At 39.9% G+C, this 25,302-nt stretch overlaps 1 protein-coding gene across 1 annotated transcript in view; it reads left to right on the plus strand.

Moving 5' to 3' along the window:
* ASTN1 (astrotactin 1) overlaps window positions 1-25,302 on the plus strand; it is a 472,084-nt gene that overhangs the window by 224,831 nt on the left and 221,951 nt on the right. The window contains exons 3-8 of the mRNA XM_069065504.1: window positions 451-844; window positions 4,725-4,871; window positions 6,570-6,677; window positions 8,870-9,019; window positions 10,893-11,060; window positions 24,442-24,526. Of these exons, the coding sequence (XP_068921605.1) occupies window positions 451-844; window positions 4,725-4,871; window positions 6,570-6,677; window positions 8,870-9,019; window positions 10,893-11,060; window positions 24,442-24,526 (1,052 nt within the window). The remainder of the gene's footprint in view (window positions 1-450; window positions 845-4,724; window positions 4,872-6,569; window positions 6,678-8,869; window positions 9,020-10,892; window positions 11,061-24,441; window positions 24,527-25,302) is intronic.

Genomic DNA, 25,302 nt, shown 5'->3' on the forward strand with positions numbered 1-25,302 from the left:
ATAGGAACTGGTAGGGGAGAACAGGAGACAAGAAAAAGCTAGGTGGTATAGTGGATTAAGTGTAAGATCTGGAATCAGAAAGACCTGAGTTTGAATTCTACCTCAGACACTTATTCACATCTGCAAAGCAAAAGGGTTAGACTTGACCTCAAAGGTCCCTTCTAGGGCTCGACCTAAGATTGTAAGATACTTCATTGTAGAATGATCCACAAGCCATCCACCTTCCTTTTCTTTCACTTCAAGCACTGATTAGAGCAATTTGTTTCTTGCTGTTGAGCTATGCATGCAGCAGGTACTGAATATATGCTTACTGAAAAAGTGGATGAGTGAATGTTGAATTTTGAAAGTGGAAGCATTAAGGTTTTTGAATTAATTCTCTTTGGGATGACCAGACTGGGAGCCCTCCTTTGGCCTTGCATCTGCTAGCTGCCTGTTTTCTTCTTTCCTTAGGGGGGCATGATTGCTTTGCTGCTCTCCATTCTGTGTCTAGTGATGATCCTCTATACCCGTCGACGCTGGTGTAAGCGGCGACGTGTGCCCCAACCTCAGAAGAGTGCCAGTGCAGAGGCAGCTAACGAGATCCACTACATCCCTTCGGTTCTGATTGGTGGCCATGGTCGTGAAAGCCTAAGGAACGCACGGGTGCAGGGCCATAATTCAAGTGGCACTCTGAGTATTCGAGAGACCCCCATCCTGGATGGCTATGAGTATGACATCACAGATCTGAGGCATCACCTGCAGCGGGAGTGCATGAACGGTGGGGAAGACTTTGCCAGTCAGGTGACCCGGACTCTGGATTCACTCCAGGGCTGCAATGAGAAGTCTGGGATGGACCTCACACCAGGTGAGAAGGAACAAGTGGTTCTTGGTTCCAAGGCTCCATGAGGTTTTCTAGCTTCGGCTTACTGAAGCTGGGGGAGGGTGTTAATACATTTCTCCATTCCAGACAGTGATTTCCATAAATGATTGACTATCTCAACATCTAGTTACCTATGGGGAAGCAGAGTAAATCACTTGCAATGATGTTGAGAATTGTTCCTGGATTAAAAATCTGAACAAGAGACCCTGGAGAGAATCTTTTTTTGTTTTCAACCCAAGATGGGATTTGAGATTCATCAACACTAAACACAAGAGTGCCTTCATACCCTTTCAATTGGCTCATATATCTGGTCTAAGAAACAGAGGCAGAAATATCCATTATGTAGATTTGGTGATAAGAAATTTGGCATATAGGACAAAGACAATTTCATTATCCTTCATAAATGACAATGACTCTTTAAGGTCTAACTTGGGTAGCCCATCCTGTGAGAAGTCTTCTTGATGTCCCCAGATGTCCCCAAATAGCTCAGGTATTCCTGTTGGATTTCTGCTTTGCACTTACCTCCTTCTACCTCATATTAGAAGCATCTGTGATATGTCTCATCTCCCTATTAGATTACCATGCTCCTGTGGACAGGAACTGTATAATTTTTGATCTTTGTAACCCTAGCATCAAGTGCAATGTGTTACCCAGAGTATAAACTTAATAAATATTTATTGAACTTATAGCACCATTTTTCATTTTCCCATCTTACATTCTCCTTTGTATCATATTTATTTGTATACATGTCATTTCTGTCCCATTAGATTATAAGTCCCTTGTGGGCAGGGACTATGTCATCTTTCATCATTGCATCCCTAGCACATTGTTCATATTAGATATTTAATAAATATTTGTTGAATTGAATTGGTTTGTTGAATTGAATTGGTTTGTTGAATTTTAATTTGAATAACACTTTCTGTCACATTATGATCCACAATAACAGGAAAAGGTTCCTATAGAGTTCTCCGAAAGTGGATTAAATAGCCTCAGAAAGAGATGAGTTTTTCCATCTTCAGAAATCTTCCAGCAGAAGCTAGATGGCCCCTTAATGAATACAAGGGAGGTGGGCTTTTTGATTAGGTTCAAGTTTGACTCAAAGACCTCTGAGGTCCACTCCAGCTCTGGGCTTCTGTTTTATACAAATTACCGTAGCTTCTCTTGTGCCATTCACATGCACTCTTATCCCTTTATCTGTGACCCAAAGGACATTGTTTCTCTATAGGAAAAATAATGAGTTAAATGTATCAGCTTGACACATGTCAACATTTTTCTTCTCTGGAAATACTGGATAACTGAAGCTTAGAAATGAAGTGTTTGGGGTATGATGAGAGTCAAAGAACTCGAATGAAAAACTCAAAAGGGGTAGATTTCACTTCTTCCTTCCCATTCCCTGCTTTATTTGCTTTTATCCATATCCCTTATATACCTCCAGAAACAATAAATTTCCTGCAGGTCAATTCCTAGGACAACAAGCCCCAAGGGCCTGCCTAGATTTTCTGTTAGGGAAGCTGCTGAGAGCTTTTCACTTTGCATATTGTCTGCTGCATTTCCTTATTGCTTTATGTGTGTAAGTCTTCTTTCCCCAGTGAGATTTTAATCTTAAAAATACTCAATGAAGGTAGAGAGGATGTTTCATACATCTTCTGTATTCAAGAGTGCCTACTACAGTTCTAAACATGGGATTGATGTTTAATGTTAACAATGATACTAACTCACATAGCACTTTTTAAGGATTACAAAGCAGGATGAGTGAAATTATTTGTGTCCATATTACATATGAGAAAACTAAAGTTTAGGGAAGTTAAGTGACTTATTTTAAGTCAGACAGCTGGTAAGTGAGATACATTCAAACCCAGATCTTCTAGGAAGCTACATCCAGTGCTCTATTCATTATGCCACACAGAATTGAAAGGAATATTTGGCCTTACAAGATTACAGGATTTTGGAGAGTATCTAGTCCAATTTAAAGATGAAGAAACTGAGTTCTGGAGATGTTAAGTGATTCTTCCAAGATTATATAAATAATAACTAGCTGAGCCAGGGTACAAAACCAGGTCCTTTCCTCTATACCCAGCTATCCAGTAACACATTTTAGTCTTGATCATCCCACCTTAAAGGCTTCACTCTCCATTCTTTACAGTGTCCCATATTGATGACCTAATTTAGCAGACTTGAAATCTGCTCTGATGGAGTAGAAGTTCTATGATGGCCAAGCAAACTAGATGGCCTTCAAGCACATATGGAAGAATGATCTCTACATTTCACTTGATGACCCCTATCACTAAGGAGATGACCCCAAAATCTATCCGTCATCTTATTCTGTCTCCCAAGCTCCAATCCCTAATCACCCATTGCCTCTGACACATTTCAAGCTGGATATACAGTATCCCTTTCAAATGTGTAAAGCAATCCTCTTTACATTTTCCCCTAAACCCACCTCTATTTTTGGGAGGACACCACCATTCTTCTGGTCTTAGAGGTGTACAGCCTCTGTATCATTCTCAGCTCTGCATTATCCCTCACCCCACATAGTCAGTTGCCGAATCTTTCTAGTTATTTTTTACTTATTATTATTATTGTTAAAATAAATTAATATCTAACATTATTATTTATAATAGTTATTCTATTTCTAGTTATAAAATGTCCTTCACATTCATCCTCTCCTTTCCACTCTCCCTACTTCAAACCCTTATTACATATTTCCTAGACTTGTCCAGTGGCCTCCTCACCAGTTTACTTGGTTTAAGTCTCTTCCCTCTTCGGTCCATCTTCTGTTTGTTACCAAAGTAGTTGTCCCAAAGCTCCGGTCTGCCTGTCTCACCATCTGTCCCCACACAGTGAACCCTGTTGTCTTCTTACTTCTGCGATCAAATATGAACTCCTCTGTTTTGAATTCGGAGTCATTTATAACCTGTCACCAGCTAACCATTACTTTCCATCTCTACTCTGTGATCCACCCACAGTGGTATTCTTGCTGTTCTTCACCCATGACATTCCATTCTGATTTTAAAATCTTTCACCAGCTATCCTCTAAATTCATATCCCTTCCCTACTTTGAAATCCATTATTTCCTTCAAAACTCAAGTGTGTCCTTCTACATGAAGCCTTTCTCAATTTCCTTTAGCTACTTATGTCTCCCTCTTACCAATCACACACAAGCACACACATACACAGATGTATATACATATATAACCCTGTTAGAACATAAGCTCCTTGAGGGCACTGACTTTAACTTTGGCCTTTGGAACTTCAGCATCTAGCAAAAGTCCTTTCACATTAGGGCCAGGTTGGGTGTGGGTGGGGAAAGTGTTTGCTTAATGAATATGTGCTTCCTCTCCAAGGACTATTCTAGGACCAGCTAGGTTTGGAGAGCATTTATTATAGAATTATAGATTTAGATCTCCAAAGAACCTTATAGATCATGAGTTCAACCTCATCTTATAGATGAAGAAACTGAGGCCAAGAGAAGTGACAGAATTTGCCCAGAGTCATACAAATATTAAGAGGTTGAACAAACTCAAGCCTTCTAATTCCAATTGCAATGCTCTATCCATTATCCCACTGCTGCCTGGTAAGTCTCATCACCAGAACACTGGCCATCAATGGATGAGTTTTTTTGGCCACATCAGCTCAAGAAGATTCCTCCTATAATTTAGGACTGCTATCTGCATTTGTGGAAGCCATCCCAATACTAATGAAAACACAGGCCCTTGCAGCATAGAAATAAACATCTGCTCTCTCTAAATGTTTTGTACTAAACATTATCTGAAACTTACTACTCTGTTCAAGTGAATTTCTTTGCTCTCTTACACATTTTTGGTGTTTCCTATGAAAGTCGATGCCTTTGATTCTCCTTGCTCAGGAAGTGACAATGCCAAGCTGTCCCTGATGAACAAATACAAAGACAACATCATCGCCACTAGCCCTGTGGATGCCAACCACCAACAGGCAACCCTACTGTCTCACACCTCCAGCAACCAGAGGAAACGGATCAATAACAAAGCTCGAGGTATGTGTGGGAGCCCCAGAGATGAGTCTGTGTGTTTGTACATCTGTTAGCAGCTTGGGGGAAGATTTGTGAGCTTCAAGGTAATACAAGGAGAGGATGCTATCTTATCATATACCCATTAAAGCCTAATTTTCATGTATCAACATAGAGAATAACTCACATTTGCATAATTCTTTAAGTTCTGCCATTTTTTTCTCATCATAAGACTACAAGGCAGTGTAGTTTATGTGGGTATCACTATCTTCAGTTTATATATAAGGAAACTGAAAGTCCTCTAGGTTGTGACTTACCTAAGGACATATAGCTTTAAAAAAATAGTCAGGATTTGAGTCCTGGTCTCCTGATTCTAAATCCAAACCTCTTTGCACTTTACCATTTAAAGGGACAGTCCTTTCTTCCACTTTGCTTAGATCTATCATTGTTTGGGGTAGTTATTATTGACAGACAGAGAGATAAGTAGGGTGAGCTCTGGTGGTACCTGCTATATGTTAGGAATCCCTATCCTCATAGCTATTATGGTTAGACTATATAAAAATAATGAAAGCCATGTGGTAATGCAGAAAGAACACTGGATTTGGAGCTGGAGGATATAGATTCAAATTCTGGCTTTACACCTTGCTCCCTTAGGGAAGTCATTTCCTATCTTTGGAACTCAATTTCTAATCTGTAAAAATGAGAGATGTAGAATGAGGTACTCTCCAAGGTTTCTTCCAGCTCTAAAGCTAGGGGGAAGAAAATATAATTAAAAGTCAAATTAGCTCCCATCTGTGGGGTTAAAAAAAGTGGATTAATTCATAAGGTTTCCTTCCCTGAGATGACTTCATGGTGTGGCATCATGTGGACCCTACTAAAGTCTTCTCTAAATGACAGACAGTCATTATAATGGGAACAGCATTTCCTTTCCCCCCGTCCTTTCCAAACAGATATCATCTAGAGCTGTCCCTTGCCATCACTTTGCATTTATTTTGCATATACTTTACACTACTTCTGTATCCCCAAAAGCCTGACATAGTACCTGGCACATAGTAGGCCTATGACAAATGTTGGTTGAATTGAATGGAGTTGACATTCTCTCATCACCCTCCTAAAGTGGATCTAGAACTCATGTCTTGAGTCCCTGTTCTTATTTCCTTAACATAGGGAGCGCCATGTGCTATATCCAACATTCTGCAATATTTATACAGGTTTGTACATGATCAAGCCAGGTGTCCTGGAGCCATTTTGTACAGGTTTCTGAGAGAGAAAATTGTTAAATTTTCAATGTGACTACACAATTGGGGCAAATGCTCCAATTCATGGCTTGCTTTATTGTTTTGTTGATTTTCTAGCCTTAAGAAAGTTATGGAGAAATTTGTTATAAAGCAGGTTAAATTTAAACATGTCTCTTCTGCTTTCATGTATTTGTATACACACATATACATATACATACACACAGATGGATAGATAGAGAGATAGATGGATATAGACATAGCTACATAGATATGGAATACATACAAATATGCTTTTCCCCCCTCTGGAATGCTGGGTATTAAATATTTACCAGTGCACTCCTTCTGCATCACCCCTGGCTGAACCTATACTTGTTCAGAATGAGTTGGGAAAGGAAAGCTAGACAAAGCTTGATGGAATTTTAGACTGGGGGGGGTGTTGTTTCTTGGGCTACTGCTGCTTTCTTTGATGTATTTCTTTTCATTACAGCTGGATCTGCCTTCCTGAACCCTGAAGGAGATTCGGGCACAGAAGCTGATAATGACCCCCAGCTGACTTTTTACACAGATCCCTCCCGCAGCAGGAGGCGGAGCAGAGGTATTAGAGGTCTCACTGGAGTGACAAAGGAGTGGGCAAGACAAGGAAGGAGAGTAGATTATGCTCTCTGGAGAGGAGTGCCAGATGAGATATTTCATGTGTGTGTCTCTTGGGTTTTCTATCTATCCCAGGATGTGTACTTCATATAGAAGTGCAACCCTAGCCAAAGTATATACCAACAATGATTATTTCAGGACTTAGACCTTCCGTACAGTTGTAACTAGGGTTGTGTGATTAGGGTTTTATTCCAGGGCACTGAAATTTAGGGGGAACAGAATTTATGACAGCAAGTTATCTCTGTTTCTATGCTTCCCATACAGCAGTCTTCACAACAAGACCCTTGAGTAGCTGAAGTTTGTGTTTCTCCACCATTATATTATGTTGAGTCACCCTTATTCTTGTAGGATGGTAACCCAAAGACTTCTTCTCTCATAGCTAGTAGTTTGTGGGCTCCTAGTTCCAAAGCTACTAATGACAGGTCCATTTGCCATCCAAGTGTCTTATCATATAGGCCTCCTCAGCCCCAACCTCTTTCTAAAAGGGAAATTTGAATAGTGTGATCAGACATATAACATCTTCAATCCACATTCTCCTAGGAGTCTGGGAATGAGACAAATCCATGTATCAAAGTTACATTCTGTAGAGAAGGGTCTTGCACAAACCATAAAGAAGTTGTCCTCTTTAGGGGGAGAAGATAGCAAACCTAGAAATGAAATCAGAAAATCATTTCTCCTAGAGAATGGTGCACGAGAAATCTCAGCTTAATTGAAAGTATTTCCCAATGAGATGAATCTGTGTCTGTCCTTCTGGGAGCAGGGGAGCAGTGGGATTGTTTTATGATGAAATACAATATACATACGTCCATACATATATATATATACATATACACACATATATTTACATATGATACATATACAAATAGCTATCTAGCATGTAGTGCTTTTAAAGTTTGTAAATGGATGATAGTGTTTGCAGTGTGTGTAGTTTATTTTAATAATGTACATGAAATAGCTTTATTTATTGAATGAATTATTGATACAAATTTATACATACAGACAAATTTATCCATATACGTATAAATGTATATTTATATATGAATAGATATAGATATAAATATCTATCTATAGCCCTTTCTATCTATATCCCATGTAAACTTCAGCCCATTACTGGGAATCAAGTGTTCTACTTAACTATATAGGTGTTCCTGAAACCCTATGTAAGAAAATTCATAGTGAGAAATCATGAAGAGATGAGATGAAAGATTCCTTTTAAATGTAAACCTCTCCTAGTAAATAAAATTGGCTGTTGGTTTTAATAGTTCTATGAAACATTATAGGAAAAGGGGGGATATACCAGGATGTTAAAAACCATTAAAATGGAAATTTTTTTTAAATCTCTGGTTTTGAATATACATATATGTCTCTTTTTATTTTATATGTCAAAATTAAATATTATATAATGGAGGTATATAAACAAATAAATAGAAAACTGCTTCCTTTTGAGGACATTGGATACACATGCAAATTTCAGTTACAAATTCTAGTAAGGTATATCTGTGCTTACTAGAAAGTATTTACTTGATCCTTTGATCAGCCCTTGACACCTTATGTTTTAGAATTTCTGGTAAATATCCTCTCTTTGTCATTTCTGATCTTGGGCAAGTAGGGCTATTAACTCTGTATGTTGCCTTTCTCTGTAGCTTTTTGACCATATACTAGGATTGAGCTATTCTTTTCCCTCTCCCCTGCCCTGCCCCAGCCCCAGATCAGTTAGGCATAGTTCACCATTTAACTTAAACTTTGGAGCAAAAGAGGTTGGGGTCAGTAGTCTGGTTAGATGAAAAGAATCCTTCCTTCCTGGTTCTTTTGATGACTCACCTCCTCAAAGGACATAATGTTGGACCACCCGCAGCAGTACCAGGGAATGAGGTTATTTACGCTAGTTCCAAACTTTCTACATTCCTGCTTCCTTCATAATGCTATTTGAGAAGGGAGAGGCCATCCCTGGTGAGGGAGACAGAAGTACCTTCCAGAAATGATGGCCCCTGCTGCAGGGGCCTAACTATCCTGAGTGCTGGCCTATTGTGGGTATTGTGGGCTGGGGAGGAGAAAAAAAAAGATGGGAATCCACCAGTTAGGGTCAGGTCCCTGGGCTCTTTACCATTTGTTCCCTTTCTTTTGTCTGGTTTGCAGTGGGTTCTCCAAGAAGTCCTGTGAACAAGACTACCCTGACTCTCATCAGCATCACTAGCTGTGTGATTGGCCTCGTCTGCTCATCCCACATGAGCTGCCCACTCATTGTCAAAATCACCTTGCATGTCCCTGAGCACCTGATCGCAGATGGTGAGCCCATCCTCCCATGCATGAGGCCTGCTCCCTTCCCCACAACTTGATTTGCTAGGCACAGCCAAAGGGAGGGACAGAGATCACAAAAGATTGCATTATATATTGTTGACTTTAAGAGTCAATTTGGAATAAGCAATCGAGTCCTGGACTTGCAGTCAGGAAGATCTGGGTTCAAATTGCACCTCTCATTTAATAGTTATTTAACCATTGGCAAATGACTAAACTTTTCTGGACCTTGGGCAAATTTCTAAGACAGTCAGGTAAAGATGGGATAGAACCAATGTTAGTGAAGGTACTTCTCAAACCAGCAGTTTCACAGTGATGAAGTCACATGTTCTTGATATGTTGGCAAATTAATAAGTATATATAAATTGAAGTAAGTCAGGCAATTAGCCTAAAGGAAAACCAGGTAAAATCTAAAAAAGACTAATAACTCTAAATAACTCTAAAAGAAACTAAATCTATAGTATTGTTTCTCCTTTTTATTTGGTTCTTATGAACACATTTTTGGAAGAAAAATTATTTTAGGTATAATGGAAATATATTCATGCTACAAGAGGGGAGCAATTGGTTGGGGGTAACTGGGCTTAGTTTTGATTAGTGCAGTTGCATAAACTTATTTCCCATTACTACCCCTGTGACCTCGGACAAGTCATTTAACCATTGACTGTTAGTATCCATTTCTATAAAATGACTTCATTGGGCTAGCTGGTCTCTTAGGTTCAGGTCCCTTCTTGCTTTAAATCTATGATTCAAGTGCATGAAACTGTGACTTACTCAATTGTGTGCTCTCATTGAAATATAGTTAATATAGCCCAAAAAGAGATCACCTTTCAGGGAGAAAGATACCTATCTATACCTGAGAGTATCTTAGTTTTTTAATGCCAAAAATATCTCTCTGATGTGAAAACATTTTCTTTCTTTGACAATGGGAGCCTCAGGGCAGCTAGGTTGTGTAGGTAGAACATCAGCCTTGGAGTCAAGAGGACCTGAAGTTCCAATCCAGCCTTAGATACTTACTAGTTGTGTGACCCTGAGCAAGTCACTTAACCCTGATTGCCTCCAAGAAAAAAAAGGTGGAAATAAAAAAGGAATTGGGAGCCTCACAAGAGGTGGGGATAGCTTAGACTGTCAATGAGCAATTGCAATATTCATGGCCAGGAATGATTATCAACATGGACTTTTCCCCTCTGGCTATCCCCAGACTCCTAGATCACTTGGAAAGGAGCTCCCACTAATGAAATATTTGTATCTCTTTTTTGAAGTTTCCATAGCTTCCATAGTAAGTTGTTCTATTCATAAGATGACCAACTTATAGCTCAGAAGCTACTGAGTACAAACTCCTTATTTTTACATACTAGGAAGCTGAGGCCCATTAGTCATTTGTGATGTGACAGAACCAGTATTCAAACCCATATCTTTTGGTGACTCTAAGTCCAAGACTTTTTCTCTTGCATTATTATGTCTTAAACAGACTAAACTGATTCTTCTAGACCTTCTGCCAGGGCACCATAAGCTAACTCATCTTTCTTATCTCATCCACAACCCAGTTTGTTCCCTTTACTTATCTCTAGCATAATTACTCAAAACCCCCATTTAGTTTTCCTTCCACAGGAAGGAGAGTGGATTGCAGAGGATTGGTTATCATGTAATAAAGTGCCTAAATGCCCCACCCAGCTGGACAGGCAAAGGGAGCTGAAGTAAAGCTTCAGCCTGGCTCAGGTCGTCACTTGACTGCAGACTTAGGACTTATGTCAAGTTGAATGGGGTGATATCACGGTCTGAAGTTGGTCCTCAGGTATTCTCAGGTCAGTTACTCCATCCTCAGTGTCTTTTTTGTGTCTTTGTTTTGTTCCCCTCTTTTTAACAGGGAGTCGCTTCATCTTACTGGAGGGCAGCCAGCTGGATGCCAGTGATTGGCTGAATCCTGCCCAAGTGGTACTCTTCTCACAGCAGAACTCCAGTGGGCCCTGGGCCATGGATCTGTGTGCCCGGCGGCTACTGGATCCCTGTGAACATCAATGCGACCCGGAAACTGGTAGGCAGGAGCACCGGGCAGCGGGTAACTGTCAGAGATGTCATGCCTCTTGCAATCACTCATGCTAGGGCCATACTTCCCTGGGGTCCACTGAATATACAAGTTGTCATCAGGGAGCTGAGTCACTGAAAAACTTGGCTTAACAGTTAGCATCATAACCTGGCCACAGACTTGATATAAATAATGCTTCTAACCCTAGGCCAGATGTTCACATCACCAACCACATTTGGCATGCAGTTTTCCCAGGCCATCATAAAGTCAATCTGCTTTCTAAAAGATCACAAATTTGACTCTATTCAGTGATTCCTGAATGTGAGAGAGCCTAGATATTTGAAGTCACATAGGTCACTCAGGCAGGATTCCCAGTTCCTTTCTCTATAATAAAACATTACTTCTTTTTTCTTTTGAGGGGGAAGTCTGGACAATTGGGGTTAAGCAATTTGCCCAAAGGTCACACAGCTAGTAAGTGTTAAGTGTCTGAGGCCAGATTTGAACCCAGGTTGTCCTGACTCTAGGGCTGGTGTACTATTCACTGTGCCACCTAGCTGCCCCAAAACATTACTCTTTTTAGTCTTGATAAGCTACAATTTCTAGAAACCATGACTTGAGTAGCATAGGGTGACCCCAGCCAGGAAGATTTTGTGTTATCTGTAGCATTAAGGGTAAAGGTAAATATCTCTCTGTACCGCTTGTCCCAGAGACACAGGACCATAGATTTAGGACTGGAAAGGACATAGAGGTTATTTAGTCCAACCCTTTCATTTTACAGCCCTAGAATGATTGAGTGATCTGTCCATGGTCACACAAAGAGAACTGTGGCAAAGAACCATGATCCTCTGACTTCAAATGCAGCACCATATCCGGTACACCATGTTGCTTCTCAATTTTTTCCTTATCAACACTCACTCTTCACTCATGGTTTTGAATGGGAAAGGCGCTTCAGGATTGGAAAAGAGTGAATATTGTTTCAATTTTCACAAAGGAAAGAGAATAAAGTCTGCTGACTGTAGGCATCTGTGTTTGGAAACATAACTTGTTTCTGGATCTAATAGGCTATATAACCTGAGGCCGTAAGAGCAGAGAAGTTGTCTTGGGGTAGCTGGAATTTGTTCTGTCTAATGCAATTCCCTTAACTTCCTTTATATGATTACTTGTGTGACCGTGTTCAAGTCACTTCAGGTCTCATATACAAAATTGAAGTCAATGGGCCAGATGGCCTCTAGAGACCCTTTGATCTCCGTTTTTATAACCCTAATACTCCTCTCCATGTACTTGGCCGTCCAATAACACTGGCCTTCTTGCTGTTCCTTGCACATAATACTCCTCTACTCCCTTCCATCCATTTTCTCTGGCTACCCCTTATTCCTCAGTTTTGCCCTCTTCCTCTCCACCCACTATTTTCTTTAGCTTCTGTGAAGTCTCAACTAAAATCCCTCCTTCTTTGAGAAAACTGTCTCAGACCTCCTAAATGGTCTAAGACTCCTCAATTTTTCCTCCTGACTATTTCTAGGTTGTACATAGTTGTTAGTGTTTTTTGGTGTCTTCCATATGGTGTCTTCCCATAGACTGAGCTCCTTGGGAGTCAGGACTCCCCATTCCCCCTTCTTTGGATTGGTAGTACTTTGCAGAGTACCCAGCATAAAGCAAGTGCTTAATTAGTAGTAATCAACTGACTGATTGCCTGATTAGGACACTAAAACAATGACTTGCTAAAGAGTAAGCTTTTATTGAAATACAATTAATACAGTTTGAAAGCAGCCTATTGACTTGTGGAACACACAAGTCCTGTCAATAAACATTTCTTAACAAACTTGTTACGTACCTACTATACACCTGGTAGTGTGTTAAGCCTTGAGAAAAACAGTCCCTGCCCTCAAGGAGTTTACAATCTCATGGAAGAATAGGACACATAACAATGGGGTAAAGTAGCTGAGCCGTGAAAGCATGATGTAGATGACCAACGAAGTTCAAATGAGTATAGCCAGATGAGAAATGAGAAGGTTGCATTGAGGAGGTCTTCCTGCTTAGATGGTGGTATTGGAACTCATAGCTCTGTTCTCCAATCAGAGGTCAGAATGTTCCCTGACTTATTAATGTTTCCTTTCTTTGAAACTTTCCTTTCTTTTGACTTTGATTCCTTCCAAGGTCCTAGGACATATTTTTTAATGGATGGCTGGTGAATATGTAGACAAGGAAGCAGTTACCACTAAAAGCCAGTATGATTTTATAAAGGATAGGTCATGCCAGATGGGGCCCCATTTCCTTTTTTTGATGATGATGATGATGATGATGATACTTAGCATTTATGTAACACTGTAAAGTTTGCAAAGTATTTGACAAACATTATATCATTTTATCCTCATGGCAACTCTGGGAGATAGGTGTTATTTTTATCCTAATTTTACAGATGAAGAGCCTGATACTGGATGAGGTTAAATGAATTGCCCTTGGTCCAACAACTAATAAATGAGATCAGATTCAAACACTTCATAAGTTCTGGTCCAGTACTCTGTCCATTAAAGTACATAGCTGTGTTGTTTGTTTTTTTTTTTGAGGAGGTTGATTGGCGGATCAAGATTTATTTAAATTTTGACAAAGCTTGTCTAAACTAACTTTCTACGTGTGTGTGTGTGTGTGTGTGTGTGTGTGTGTGTGTGTGGATGGATAGATTCATATTCTGGGCATCTAATTTGAAGAAGAACATGACTAAGTTGGAGTTTGTCCAGAGGAGAGTTAACAGGATGAGGAAAGGTCTTGAGTTCATGCTATATGAGAATTGGCTAAAGCCCACTGAGGATTTTTTTTTTGCCACCAAAAGAGAAGACTTAGGGGGAACATGATTTTGTGTTCAAACACTTAAGAGACTGTCATGTATAAAAAAGACTAGACTTTTTGCGCTTGTCCCCAAAGGGCAGAATGAGTCACAGTGGGTGTAAGTTTCAGGGGGATTGATTTCAAATCTATATAAGGAATGACTTGCTAATGATTAGTACTGCCAAATATAGAATAGGTTACTATGTCTGATAATGGGATCCTCCCTCCTGGAGATAAATTATATGTGGGGAATTTTTGTTTTAGGTATGGGTTGAGTGACCTTAAATCACTTCCATACTACCACACTTTGATTCTAAGAGGGCCTTTCCTAGAAATAGAATATAGGAAAACTAAAGACTTTTGTACACTGTGAGGTAGGTATAATTTTGTGAACAGAGAGGTGATGATGTCATATAGGGTGTTCATACCATGGGTAGGAAATAGTCATCATCATCATCATCACCATAATCATAGCTAATATTTATCTAGCACTTTAAGGTTTGCAAATATACATATTTATTATATTATGAATATTATATATGTATAATATGTGTTAGTTATATAAAATATTACTTGATTCTCACAAGTTTGTAATATAGTATTTTTGCTATAACCATTTTACAAATGAGGAAATTGAGGATTTAAAAGTTAAGTGACTTGTCTAGGGTCATGTTGCTAGTATGAGGCAGAGTTCACATTTAGTCTTTTCGTGACTTGGACTTTAGTGCTCTGGCCACCTGACCACCTATGTGACTAGCTGCCTATATGACCACTGAGAAGCTATATTTCTCTTAGGGTGAGATGAAGATGGAAATGTCTATATTTAATCAATTTCTAATGAACCCATTGTAGAGAATCTTGGCCCCCATATGGAGTAAAAAGTACAGCATTTAAAACTTCCGTTTGTGGGACTAAGCTTTCTGATTCTCCCACGCCATCAGGAAAATGCCAGACTAAACAGATGGGTTTTTCACCATGCCCAAAAGTCAGTTCACATGCTCAGTCTTAGAAACCTGGAGGAAAGTACAGTGCAGAAGTTAAGTCCTTCTTCACCAAGATCCCAGTCCTTCTTGTCTGCTCACCTGTTATCCCTCTCTGACCTCTGACCCTTCTGAATTGATTGGTCTTCCTCTCTTAGAGGAACTGGAATCCTATTGCACCTAGGCATTAAAATCAACCAAGACTTGGGAACACTTAGAAGGAAAGAGATAATCACAGACTGTTAAAGTTATAAGGTATCTTGGACATCACCCAGGCTAAACCTTTCATTTTTACAGATGAGAACTTAGGCTCAGAGAGACTGTGACTTTTCTAATGTCATAAAGCTGGTAGGTCATAGAAACAACTCCATATCCTAAACCTCCTGACACCTAATCTGGTCTTTCCACTTCACACTAAAACCCAGGTAACTCAGTCTTCCCTTTTCTGTGTGGACATGCCAGTTTCCACATGATAGTCTTTAGTGAACCCCTCACATCACATGTTTTTTCAACAGGGGGAAAGTTTCTAAGGCTTATTGATTATGACTTTGGGAAGTCCCTCCCCTGCCAATAATGTCATAGTCTCCTGGCAACTAATGCATTTCCAACCAGAAAGTCATAGAGGGAGTCTAAAAATAAGGACCCACACCCTAGCCCCAGAACTAAATGGTATTATCAGTGTCTAGGATAACAACTAGGAGATGTGCTATAGAGATTATACACCCAACACATATACATGCATGCAATACACATATGTACATACATATATACATGTACATATGTATATAGGAAGACCCTCTGTGCCACTTTCCTCACATGAGATAGATGATGTGGTTATCCCACACTCTCATCACTAAGAAACTTATCGCCTCCCACATTCCATCACAGATCCCATCTTCGTGTAGCTTTCAAGTGTTGGAATTGGCTGCAAGTCAGTCCAACCTTATTTTTGCAATCTTTCTAGCACTCTTTGGAAATGCCATTGTGCTGGGTCATGTGCTTTCCCAGCCAAGCTGAAGTGTGTCTTAGGAAGAGATGAACAGCCCTAATGCTGGAGAGGAGCAGTCTCTGAGACTGGGATCTTTCAGCATCTTTCCTTTCCTAGATCATCCCATGACTGAGCAAATATTTACTCACCAGTTCCCAAGATCTCCCAGACAGGGAAGTAAAGGGCAGGCTTGTCCTGCCACCATGATATAGCTAGATGCCATCCCTTGATTAGCTTTTTAAAGAGACCTATTCACTAAATGGGCATTGCCTCACTCAAAGTGAGAACCTGGAAAGACCTTAGCTTAAAAGAGCCAAGTTCTCCCACTGCATCCTGGGCCATCTCCACTCATCCTGATCAATATCTGGCCACTGGACCCAGTATCTGGCCACTGGAGGAGAAAGTGAAGCTGGTGACTTTGCACAGCCCTCTGTTACTAAAAGTGACAGTCATTTGCAAGTCATGTCATCACCTCCCTGATATTATGGTCCTCTTCAAAAATGAAGGACAAACCACACACATGCACATAATACACACACATACATGCACACGCAACACACACACACACCATGGCACTGAATATTCTAGAGAGATGAAATGACTTACAAAGAATCAGGTGCAGATCTGGGACTGACAACAAGGATTCTCCTTTATTGCATCACACTATAAGCTCCAAGTTATGGAATCTTCTTCTCATACCTCTAAAATTTATGTCTGATGGATTTCTCTACTCCAGAGATATCTCAAACTCAATCTGTCCAAAACTGCCAGGAAGATCTTGGTTCAAGTTCTTCCCTGATACATAATGGTTGTGTGACCCTGGGCAAAAACATTTAACTTCTCAGGTCTCTAGACAACTGTCTACAAGTTGAGGGCTAGGTGCTAGCCTTCAGTGGTAAGGAAGTTGACCCACCAAAGTGTTCCCTATACCAGTGAAATCACAAATTGATCATCTCTCCCTATTACTTCCACTAACTCTCTAACTTTTCCCTTTCTGTTCAGGGCCTCCCTACTCAACTTCAGCCCTGAATTCATATTCCTAAATCATAAGTCTGACCAAGTCACTTCCCTGCTGAAAGCAGGGTTCCCCACTGATGGTTCCCCTTTGCCTTTAAGATAAAATACAAGCTATGTTTTATTTTTTACATTCTAAGTCTCTCCCACCATGGCTGTATTTCTGGGATTATGTTACATTACTGCTGCTCCCATGCTCTATGATCCATCCAAACTGGCCCGCTTCCTATTCTTTGTACATGGCCTTCCATTTTCCAGCTGCAAGGTTCTGCAGAGGTCACCTCTTATGCCTGAAATGCTCTTGCTTCTCATCTCTACTTCTTTCAAAGCTCAACTCCAGTGCTACCTCATTCAAAAGACCATTCTTATTTCCTTCAGTCATTGGTACCCCATCCCCATCACTTTGCTTTTGCTTTATCTATAGCCTTCGTTTACTTATCTTTGAATATGTTCTGTCATCCCCAAATGAATGTAAGCTTCCTAAAGGCAGGGGCTGTATTTGTATTCCTGGTGCCTAGAAGATGATAGGTGCTTAATAGATGCTTGCTAATTGATTGACAGATGTAACTAAGTGTAGCAGTAGGTAGAGTGCTGGACCTGTAGTCAGGAAAACTTATCTTTCTTAGTGCAAATCTGGCCTCAGACACTTCCGAGCTGTGTGACTCTGGGCAAGTCACTTAACCTTGTTTGCCTTAGTTTCCTCATCTGTAAAATGGACTGGAGAAGAAAATGACAAAGCACTCCAGCATTTTTGCCAAGAAAACCCCAGATGGGGTCACAAAGAATCTGACACAACTGAACAACAACAATTGATTGATGAAGTTATTCAATGTTAAGTCCTTCAGGTTGCCTGCTAGCACTTCGGTGAATTTCTGGTATATAGATTGACCATGGAAATGACACTAATTCAGCAGATTTTTATGAGGTGCCTACTGTGTACCCTCTGCAAGGGACTAAGAATATAAAGATAAAAATTGAGACAACCCTTCAAATCAGTCACTCCACATGTGTTCTGAATTGGAGAAATAAAGAATTAAGGGTAGGGATTCTGGACTTTCCCTTCCTGTTGAAATACAGTTGATAGAATTTGAAAGTGACCTGTTGCCTTGAGGGAGACACAGTCAATCAATAAATATTTATTAAGAAATATTTTAAAACACCGACTATGTGCTAGCCATTATGGTAAGCACTGAGAATATAAATACAAAAGAAAATAAAAAGAAAAACAGTCCTCGCTCTCAAGGAGCTTATAATCAAAAAAGAGAAGAGGGCAGACAAAAAAAAGCCAAAAAGGTGGGATAGTGTAGTGGGCAAAGTAACTGGGCCAAGGGGACATGACAGAGATGAAAAAAGTCCAGGTGAATGTAGCCAAATGAGAAATGAGGAGAAGTCGATACTGAACTCCCTTCTTATGTATGTGTGGGCTATTTGTAAGTTGAATTCTTGATTCAGAATCTTCTCTGTCCATTGTGTGTCTTTTTTCTGTCTGTTTCTCTCTGACTGACATCTTGTACAACTTCAAACCTTCTTCATGACCTCATACTTTCAGGATAGTGGAAGGGTGCAATAGATGTTAAACCTATGGATAATTTGCATGCAACTCACCTTGAATGGGTCTCATGGACCATACTAGGTGTTATGATCAAATGTAGATAATGTTTCATGTCAAGGATGACTTTAAAGGCAAATTATTATTTTTTTTTTCATTTGAATGGACTAGAGCTGTTCAGGACCCGAGGCTCACTTTCTATCCCATTGCAAAAACATCCTCCCTAGTTGCAAATTTAGATCCCTCCCAGATTTATAACCCTAGTACCCATTTCTAACAAAACTTGACTGACCAGTGACAGGTGCTTAGTTTTAGAAGTCCAAATTAATTTTAAAACATCCACCTAGGATAATCTTATTTCTCTTCCAGAGTCCCCCTTTCCTGGGTTTCCATTTTGGTTTTTAAAGTAGGTAGAACCTTCATCCGTAGAAAGAATACCACAGCCATTTTTCTCAGTCTCCTTGATTTGTAAGCTCCTTTTCTGCCATGGGATCAGATGGGAGGCCTTAGCACCTCTGCTTATACGTGGATCCTCTACAACGCCTGGCCAAAATGACCCAATCTCCGTCTAAGAGGAGCAATCTTTTGGGGAGGAGTATCATTTTCCAGGCGAAGTTTGCGCTTCTTAGATCCATCACTCAGCTCTCTATAGGCTAATTACTTTCAATCTTTTGAAGAATTCTCTAGGTGAGGTGCTTCTTTACCCATTTTAAATGGGCAACTAAAAGATCATAGGACACGGGATTCTTGGCTTGGAGCAAAGATTTAGATTTGGAAGGGATATAAGAGGTCATTTAGTTCAAACCCCTGATGTAACTATTAAGGAAGCTGAGGCACAGCCTGGTTAAGTGATTTGTCCAGAATCACAGCTGATAGAATCTAAGATAGGCTTTGAGCACAGGTCTTCTTTACTTTCATGTCCAATCTACAATCTGTTGCACCATGTTGCCCTGAAAGTATAGTCGTCAATCAGAGCTCTATTTGTCTTGCTCTGGATTTGCCTAATAAGGAAGAAGGTTATTTCAAACAGAATTTGATGCATTGGGAATTCACACCATTAAGTATGTGGAGGCCCAGATTTAGCTTGTTTCTTTGCCTCTACATCCATGAGTGGAAAAAAATGTGAAGGATATTGTGCAGTTGCTAAGTGCCCTAATTGTCATTAGGATCCTGAGGATGTCAAGCATTGATGCCCTGTGTTCCTGCCCTGTACATCTCTTGATGGACTCCTACTCTCTGGCAATGCCGCTGCATCTGCCTGCCTCTCCGTTCAGACCCTACCTAGGTTTGGTTCTTCTCTGTAGCAGTGACACGTTTCTCCGTTGGATTCCTGTGTACATCACCACAGAGTCAGCGTTTCGTGTGCTCACCACCATCTGTCACAGCAGATGCAGAGACTGTAACACTTCGAGCTTCGGAGGGCATCCAACACCCTTGTGGGGCCTTTAAAATTCACAGCTAACAATCAAAGCCTGTGCATGCGCGAAGCCCCTCTCAAAGTCAAGATTTAGCAGTTGGTTGCCATGGCAACCTTTCCTCTCAACTTTCTTAAAAGTAGGAGTTGGGTAAACTGGTTTTGAGTGGTGGTGTTAGTTAGATAATGCCAACAACCCTACAAACCTCTTCCATCAACATTTAGTTGTGAATGGAGATGCAGCCCACCTGAGAGGTTGAGCTAAACTCTTCCCAAATATGTTACTGCATGTGGAATCAGAAAGACTGTATTTTCAAATATCACTTTAAATATTTACGAACTGTGTGACCCTCTTCTGTACAATGGGGACAATTTTATCTGTGGAACTTACATTCAAGGGCTTTTTGTGAGGCTTCAAGAAGACAAGAAATGCAAATGACTGCAAACCTTAAGAGCTCTGGCAAGGTCAACTTTTCTCATTATTTTCATTCTTGTGAACATTCATCCTGATATCTTTTTGAAACATTTCTTTGTTTCTTGGCCTTTGAAATACCAGTTTGGAGAGGGAAGTTGAATTTTCCTTGTCTTTGCAGCTTGTCCCTGAAGTGCAAATTCTAGACACTTGTTATGGAGATGATGTGTGTGAAAGCTCTTGTAAAATACTGATAAAGGGACTTTTCAAGATGTACAAACATGCAACTGGGCCAGTTGAAATTATTTTCTTAGTTTTACAGATAGGGGAAGTGAGGCTGAGACCAGTAAATTGACTGTGGTCATGATAATAAAGCTAGTGGTGGCGTAAATATTTGAACTTGGGCCTCCTAACTGCCAATTCCAGGTCTTTCCACTAGTTCACACTGATGAAAGCCTTGCTGAAAAAAATTAAAGTGTACATGAATATATCATCCTCTATTATCTTAATAGATTTTATTAATAACTTTTATTCTTATACTGTCTTGACTTCCCTTTTTATCCTCCCTTCTTCAAGAGAGCTCTTCCCTATAATCAAGATTTTAAAAAAGGGAAAGAAAAGAAATGTGATATTCTGCACCCATGGATCATTCCTCCCCTCACCCTCACCAAGAAAAAGGAGGGGTAGGGGATGGGGAACATTAACAACAATTATAATATATCAACAAAAATATAAATATGTAAACAACATAATAGTAATTAACAACAATAATAATAACAATAATGTCAGGTACTACCTGAGTTCCCATATTATTGTCTTTGCTTGTTGCTGCAGACCTCAGTTCAAAGGAATAACTCCCCTGGAAATTCAATTCAACATTTCAAATTGGCAAATGTGAAAGGGAGTGTGGTACAGTGTAGGGGGTAGAGAGAGAATCTTTGAACTGGAAAGGTCTGAGTTCAAACTCTCTGACATATGCTAAGTAGACAAGTCACTAAACCTCTCAATACCTTAGGCCACTCTCAGTAGATATTGTCTTTATTTCAGTTTTTATTGTCAAATGCAGAGTTCACAGAGTCCTTTTCCGGGCACTTTGACAATCATTATTGTGTCTGATACTCACAACAATGTGCCAGTTATAATAATATTCCAATTTTAAAAATGAAAAAGCACCCTAAAAATGTTGAATGCTAATCTAGGTTCCAAAACTAGTAGATGGCAGAGCAGGGATTAAGATGTTGTCTCTCTGATTCTGCTACAATGTTCTTTCCTTTATGCCATGCTGCCTCCAAAGCATTGCTGTGGCTCTTCAGCATTCCATAAGGTGCTTAGAGATCTTTAAGTGATCAGACATCCGTCAACCATGGGTGGTTCAGTGGAGATCAATGACATCTATAATTCATTTATTGTTTCTTGATATTAGAAAGAAATGTAACCACTAGTTCCTTATGGAATTACAAGGGCATCACTATAAAAGAAACATAACCCCTTGTCAAAGATGTTATGATGATGTTTCCTTTTGGTGTACGGGTAAGATTAGATGGCCACCAAGGTCCCTTCCAAACCCTAGATTCTGTGAAGTACAGCCTTCCAAGAGGAGGGACACCTTGGAACAAGTTGTAATTGACTTAGATGCCTGATTCTTTTTTTTTAAATATTTTTAGTAAAAGTAAGTGAATTCAGAGGAAAATCACAACAATCCCAGGCCTCCTGGAAAACTGAAAGTGTATAAAAGTTCAGAGAATAAAATATTCTCTCTAGCCAGTATCCTAGCTTCTGTATATTTTTCTCACTCTGCTCAGAAGTTACCTTTGCTGGATTTCTTTGTCCTTTTACTTTTCCTGAACCAATTAAGTAGTTGATGATAATGATAATATCATTTTAGCATTATTTATTTATTTATCCAGGTTTATTTTTGAGTGTGAATTATAGAATGAAACATAAAACAAAAACACCTGATTTCCTAAATCTTGTAGGGATATATTGTACCTCTTTATCTTGGAATTATCAATTCACCATTTGTAGTTTTCACTCCTTGCCACTTAAATCTGGAAATTCTCAATTTATTCGGATTAGCCTAAGATGAAATCATCACTGGTCTGCCATGGACTTTTCAGTGTCCAGCACTTAGCATGATTCAGAGACATGAATAAGAAATGACCAGGCCATGTGGGTAGTTCAAGGAAGAACAATGAACTCCATTTAATGATTCTCAAGACAAGGTTTTTATATAGCAAAAGAGACAAAGGAAGGGGACTCAAGTATTCTTATCTTAGTCTGTCATATCCTGGAAGTAGCATGGCAGTAAGACCTCTTGTTCTCTAGGTGCCAGAAAGTTTTAGGAAGAGCCAGTTAACTCCCTTCATATGCAGTCACATTACAAAGGATGCTCTTGAGGGCTGGCTTCAAGGCCAGAAACCAAAGCCGCATCATCAAGTACATCTGCATAGGAACTGATCACCTAAGGATTCAAATATTTTGGTTTTGAACAACTAAAGTCTTGGGGCAGAGCCTATTGGTCTCAGAACTCAAACAACATCCTTTTAAGTGTAACCCATATCAAAAGATCAAAAATCAGGAGCTAACTTGAGGAAAAGTCACATCTCAAAGAGGTCTTTGATATTAAAAGTCCACTATTATCAAGGTAATTGTCTGAGTCCTGGATCAGGCCTCTTTGGCTCCCCACACTGGTCAATTACTCTAATGCTTCAAAAGATGCCTGATGTGATCCATGTGGACCATGTCTCCATTTGTTCAAATGTGGTTTCTTGCCCTTTTCTTTCCTCAGCTCTTCCACTGAAGGATTACCAAAGAAAGGTGCTGGAGAACTTCTTCTGTCTTATGTTTTTTTTTTCTTTTTTTATATATGTCATAGATATCAACGAAACACTTGGAGTGTACCTCCGCTTTTTCTGGTTCTACATGTTATATGCCCTTAAATTCTCTTCCAAAACTTGTCACACTCCAAAAAACCCAACTTAGTATTCTATGTTAGTTCTTCATAACCTTGGAGCATTATTTCTTTAGCACACAGATCAGAGGATGTATGATGGGGGGGGGCAGATTTTAAATGAATCCCTAACCCTATTCTATCAGAACCTATGGGTCAGTTCTTCAGTAAAGGGATGGACCAGACTGAAACCCTAAGAATGATGTCTTGGTCTGTCCGTGTTATGGGACCACCTTGCCTCTTTTGTTTTGATTCTTATATTTGACAAGTTGAGTACTCTGTGGATTACATGTTAGCCTGTCTTGTCAAACTATACTGATATTTGTTTATATCTTTCTAATTCTGTATCAATTCAACAAAACATGTATTAAGCATTTACCTTGTATAGCTAATTCAACTAGGAGTACCAGAAGAGATACAATTTAGACACATGTTCTTTATTTATTGAAGCTTATTATCTAGTAAAATTCTCTCTTCTTCCTTTTTGGGTAAGTCTTTCTAAAAATACCATTGGCACATGATGCCTTTGGATGGACAAGCATGTTTATGAACAGGAAGTCCTTGACTCCCTACCCTTTTGTACCTTTTTTTTCTCTTCTAGTTTGCTTAACCAACAAATGAAAGGGTTAAAGAATTGGACTTGGGTGGCCCTGGACCCAGTGGCAGTGGTGACAAGTGCCACAGAAATTGACCATAAGGGAGCAAGTGTTTTCTTGCAAATCAGTACTCTGACATTACCATACTGACAGTTACAAAGTGCTTGGTATTTGCACTGAGCTTAAGGAGTCAGGTTTTATTTTGTATGTGAGTGTCCTGAAAAGAAAGCAATAATATTGAAGCTTAGATGGGAGAATGATAACAGTCAGATCTATTGATGACCAACCTAACTTGCCCTGTGGAAAAGAATTACCAAACCTCATTTTTATTGTTAATATTGGTTTTCTTGGAGGAAGAAGGAAAGAAGGATGGATAGTTGCCTTTAAATCAAGCATTTATGGTGCAGGCTGGTAATTATTATCTTTTGATTGAAAGTAGGAAGGACAGGCAGGTACATTTTAGTCAATGTGACCTTCCTTTCCTTTCACAATATGGTTTTTCCATCTACTGGGAGGTGGGATGTTGTGATGGGATTCACTGGTGAATTCGTATTGTTGTTAGGGGCGGACTTTAGTTTGACTATTTTGTATTAATGTGCACAAGTCCAGAGTGTTAATGAACTCATTCATGTTTCTCTTTCCTCCTCCCTACTCTGCTTCTAAGGGGAATGCCTTTGCTATGAAGGATACATGAAAGATCCAGTACATAAGCATCTCTGTATTCGGAACGAATGGGGCACAAACCAGGGGTAAGTGAAGTAACCACAAGGTGGCCAAATCCCAAAACATCCCCCATACCCTCAGATGTGGTATGACATGAGACAACTGCACAGCTAGGAGCTGAGCCAAAGCTTGGTTATATTCTGAGCAGCAACTCAGTAAAAGGAGAAAAAAATGACACCGTGCATTTCCATATTTATCCTGTCTTGGTGACGTTCATATCAACTTTTCTCCATTTACAAGTCAAGAGATGATGTCTCTGACTCGCAGCCATGCAGACTCCAGCTGGGATCTGAAAACCAAGCTGTCCTTCTTCCTCTTTTCCACACTATCACCAACTCTGAGGATTCCACAGACATACTTCAGCCCGTGATTTTGTTGGAGGCACACGAGGCTGAGCAGACTCCAGCTTGCTTCTCCAAGGGTGTGATTGACACCTGGCGAATGACAGGAGTAGCAACTTGTTTTTACTAGGGTTGTCAGCAAAGGGTGGTTTGAAAAGACATGGGAAGTAATGTCTGTTGAGGGAGGAGGTATTGTTATTTGGGGTATTTTTGAATGTGTGTATATGCATTTGTGTGTGAATGTGAATGTACGTGTGTGTTTGTGTTTGTGTTTGTGTGTGTGTGAGAGAGAGAGAAAGAGCGGGAGAGAGGGGGGACAGAGAGAGTGGAGAGACAGAGACAGAGAGAGAGAGACAGAGAGAGACAAAGAGAGAGAGATAAAGAGAGACAGAGAGAGACAGAGAGGGAGGGAGGGAGGAAGAGAGAAAGACAGAGAGAGAGAGAGAGAGAGAGAGAGAGAG

The sequence above is a fragment of the Petaurus breviceps genome, unplaced genomic scaffold (genome assembly GCF_028583685.1).
Source record: "Petaurus breviceps papuanus isolate PSGF00001 unplaced genomic scaffold, PetGlider_PUasm1.0 90692, whole genome shotgun sequence".
Taxonomy (NCBI): domain Eukaryota; kingdom Metazoa; phylum Chordata; class Mammalia; order Diprotodontia; family Petauridae; genus Petaurus; species Petaurus breviceps.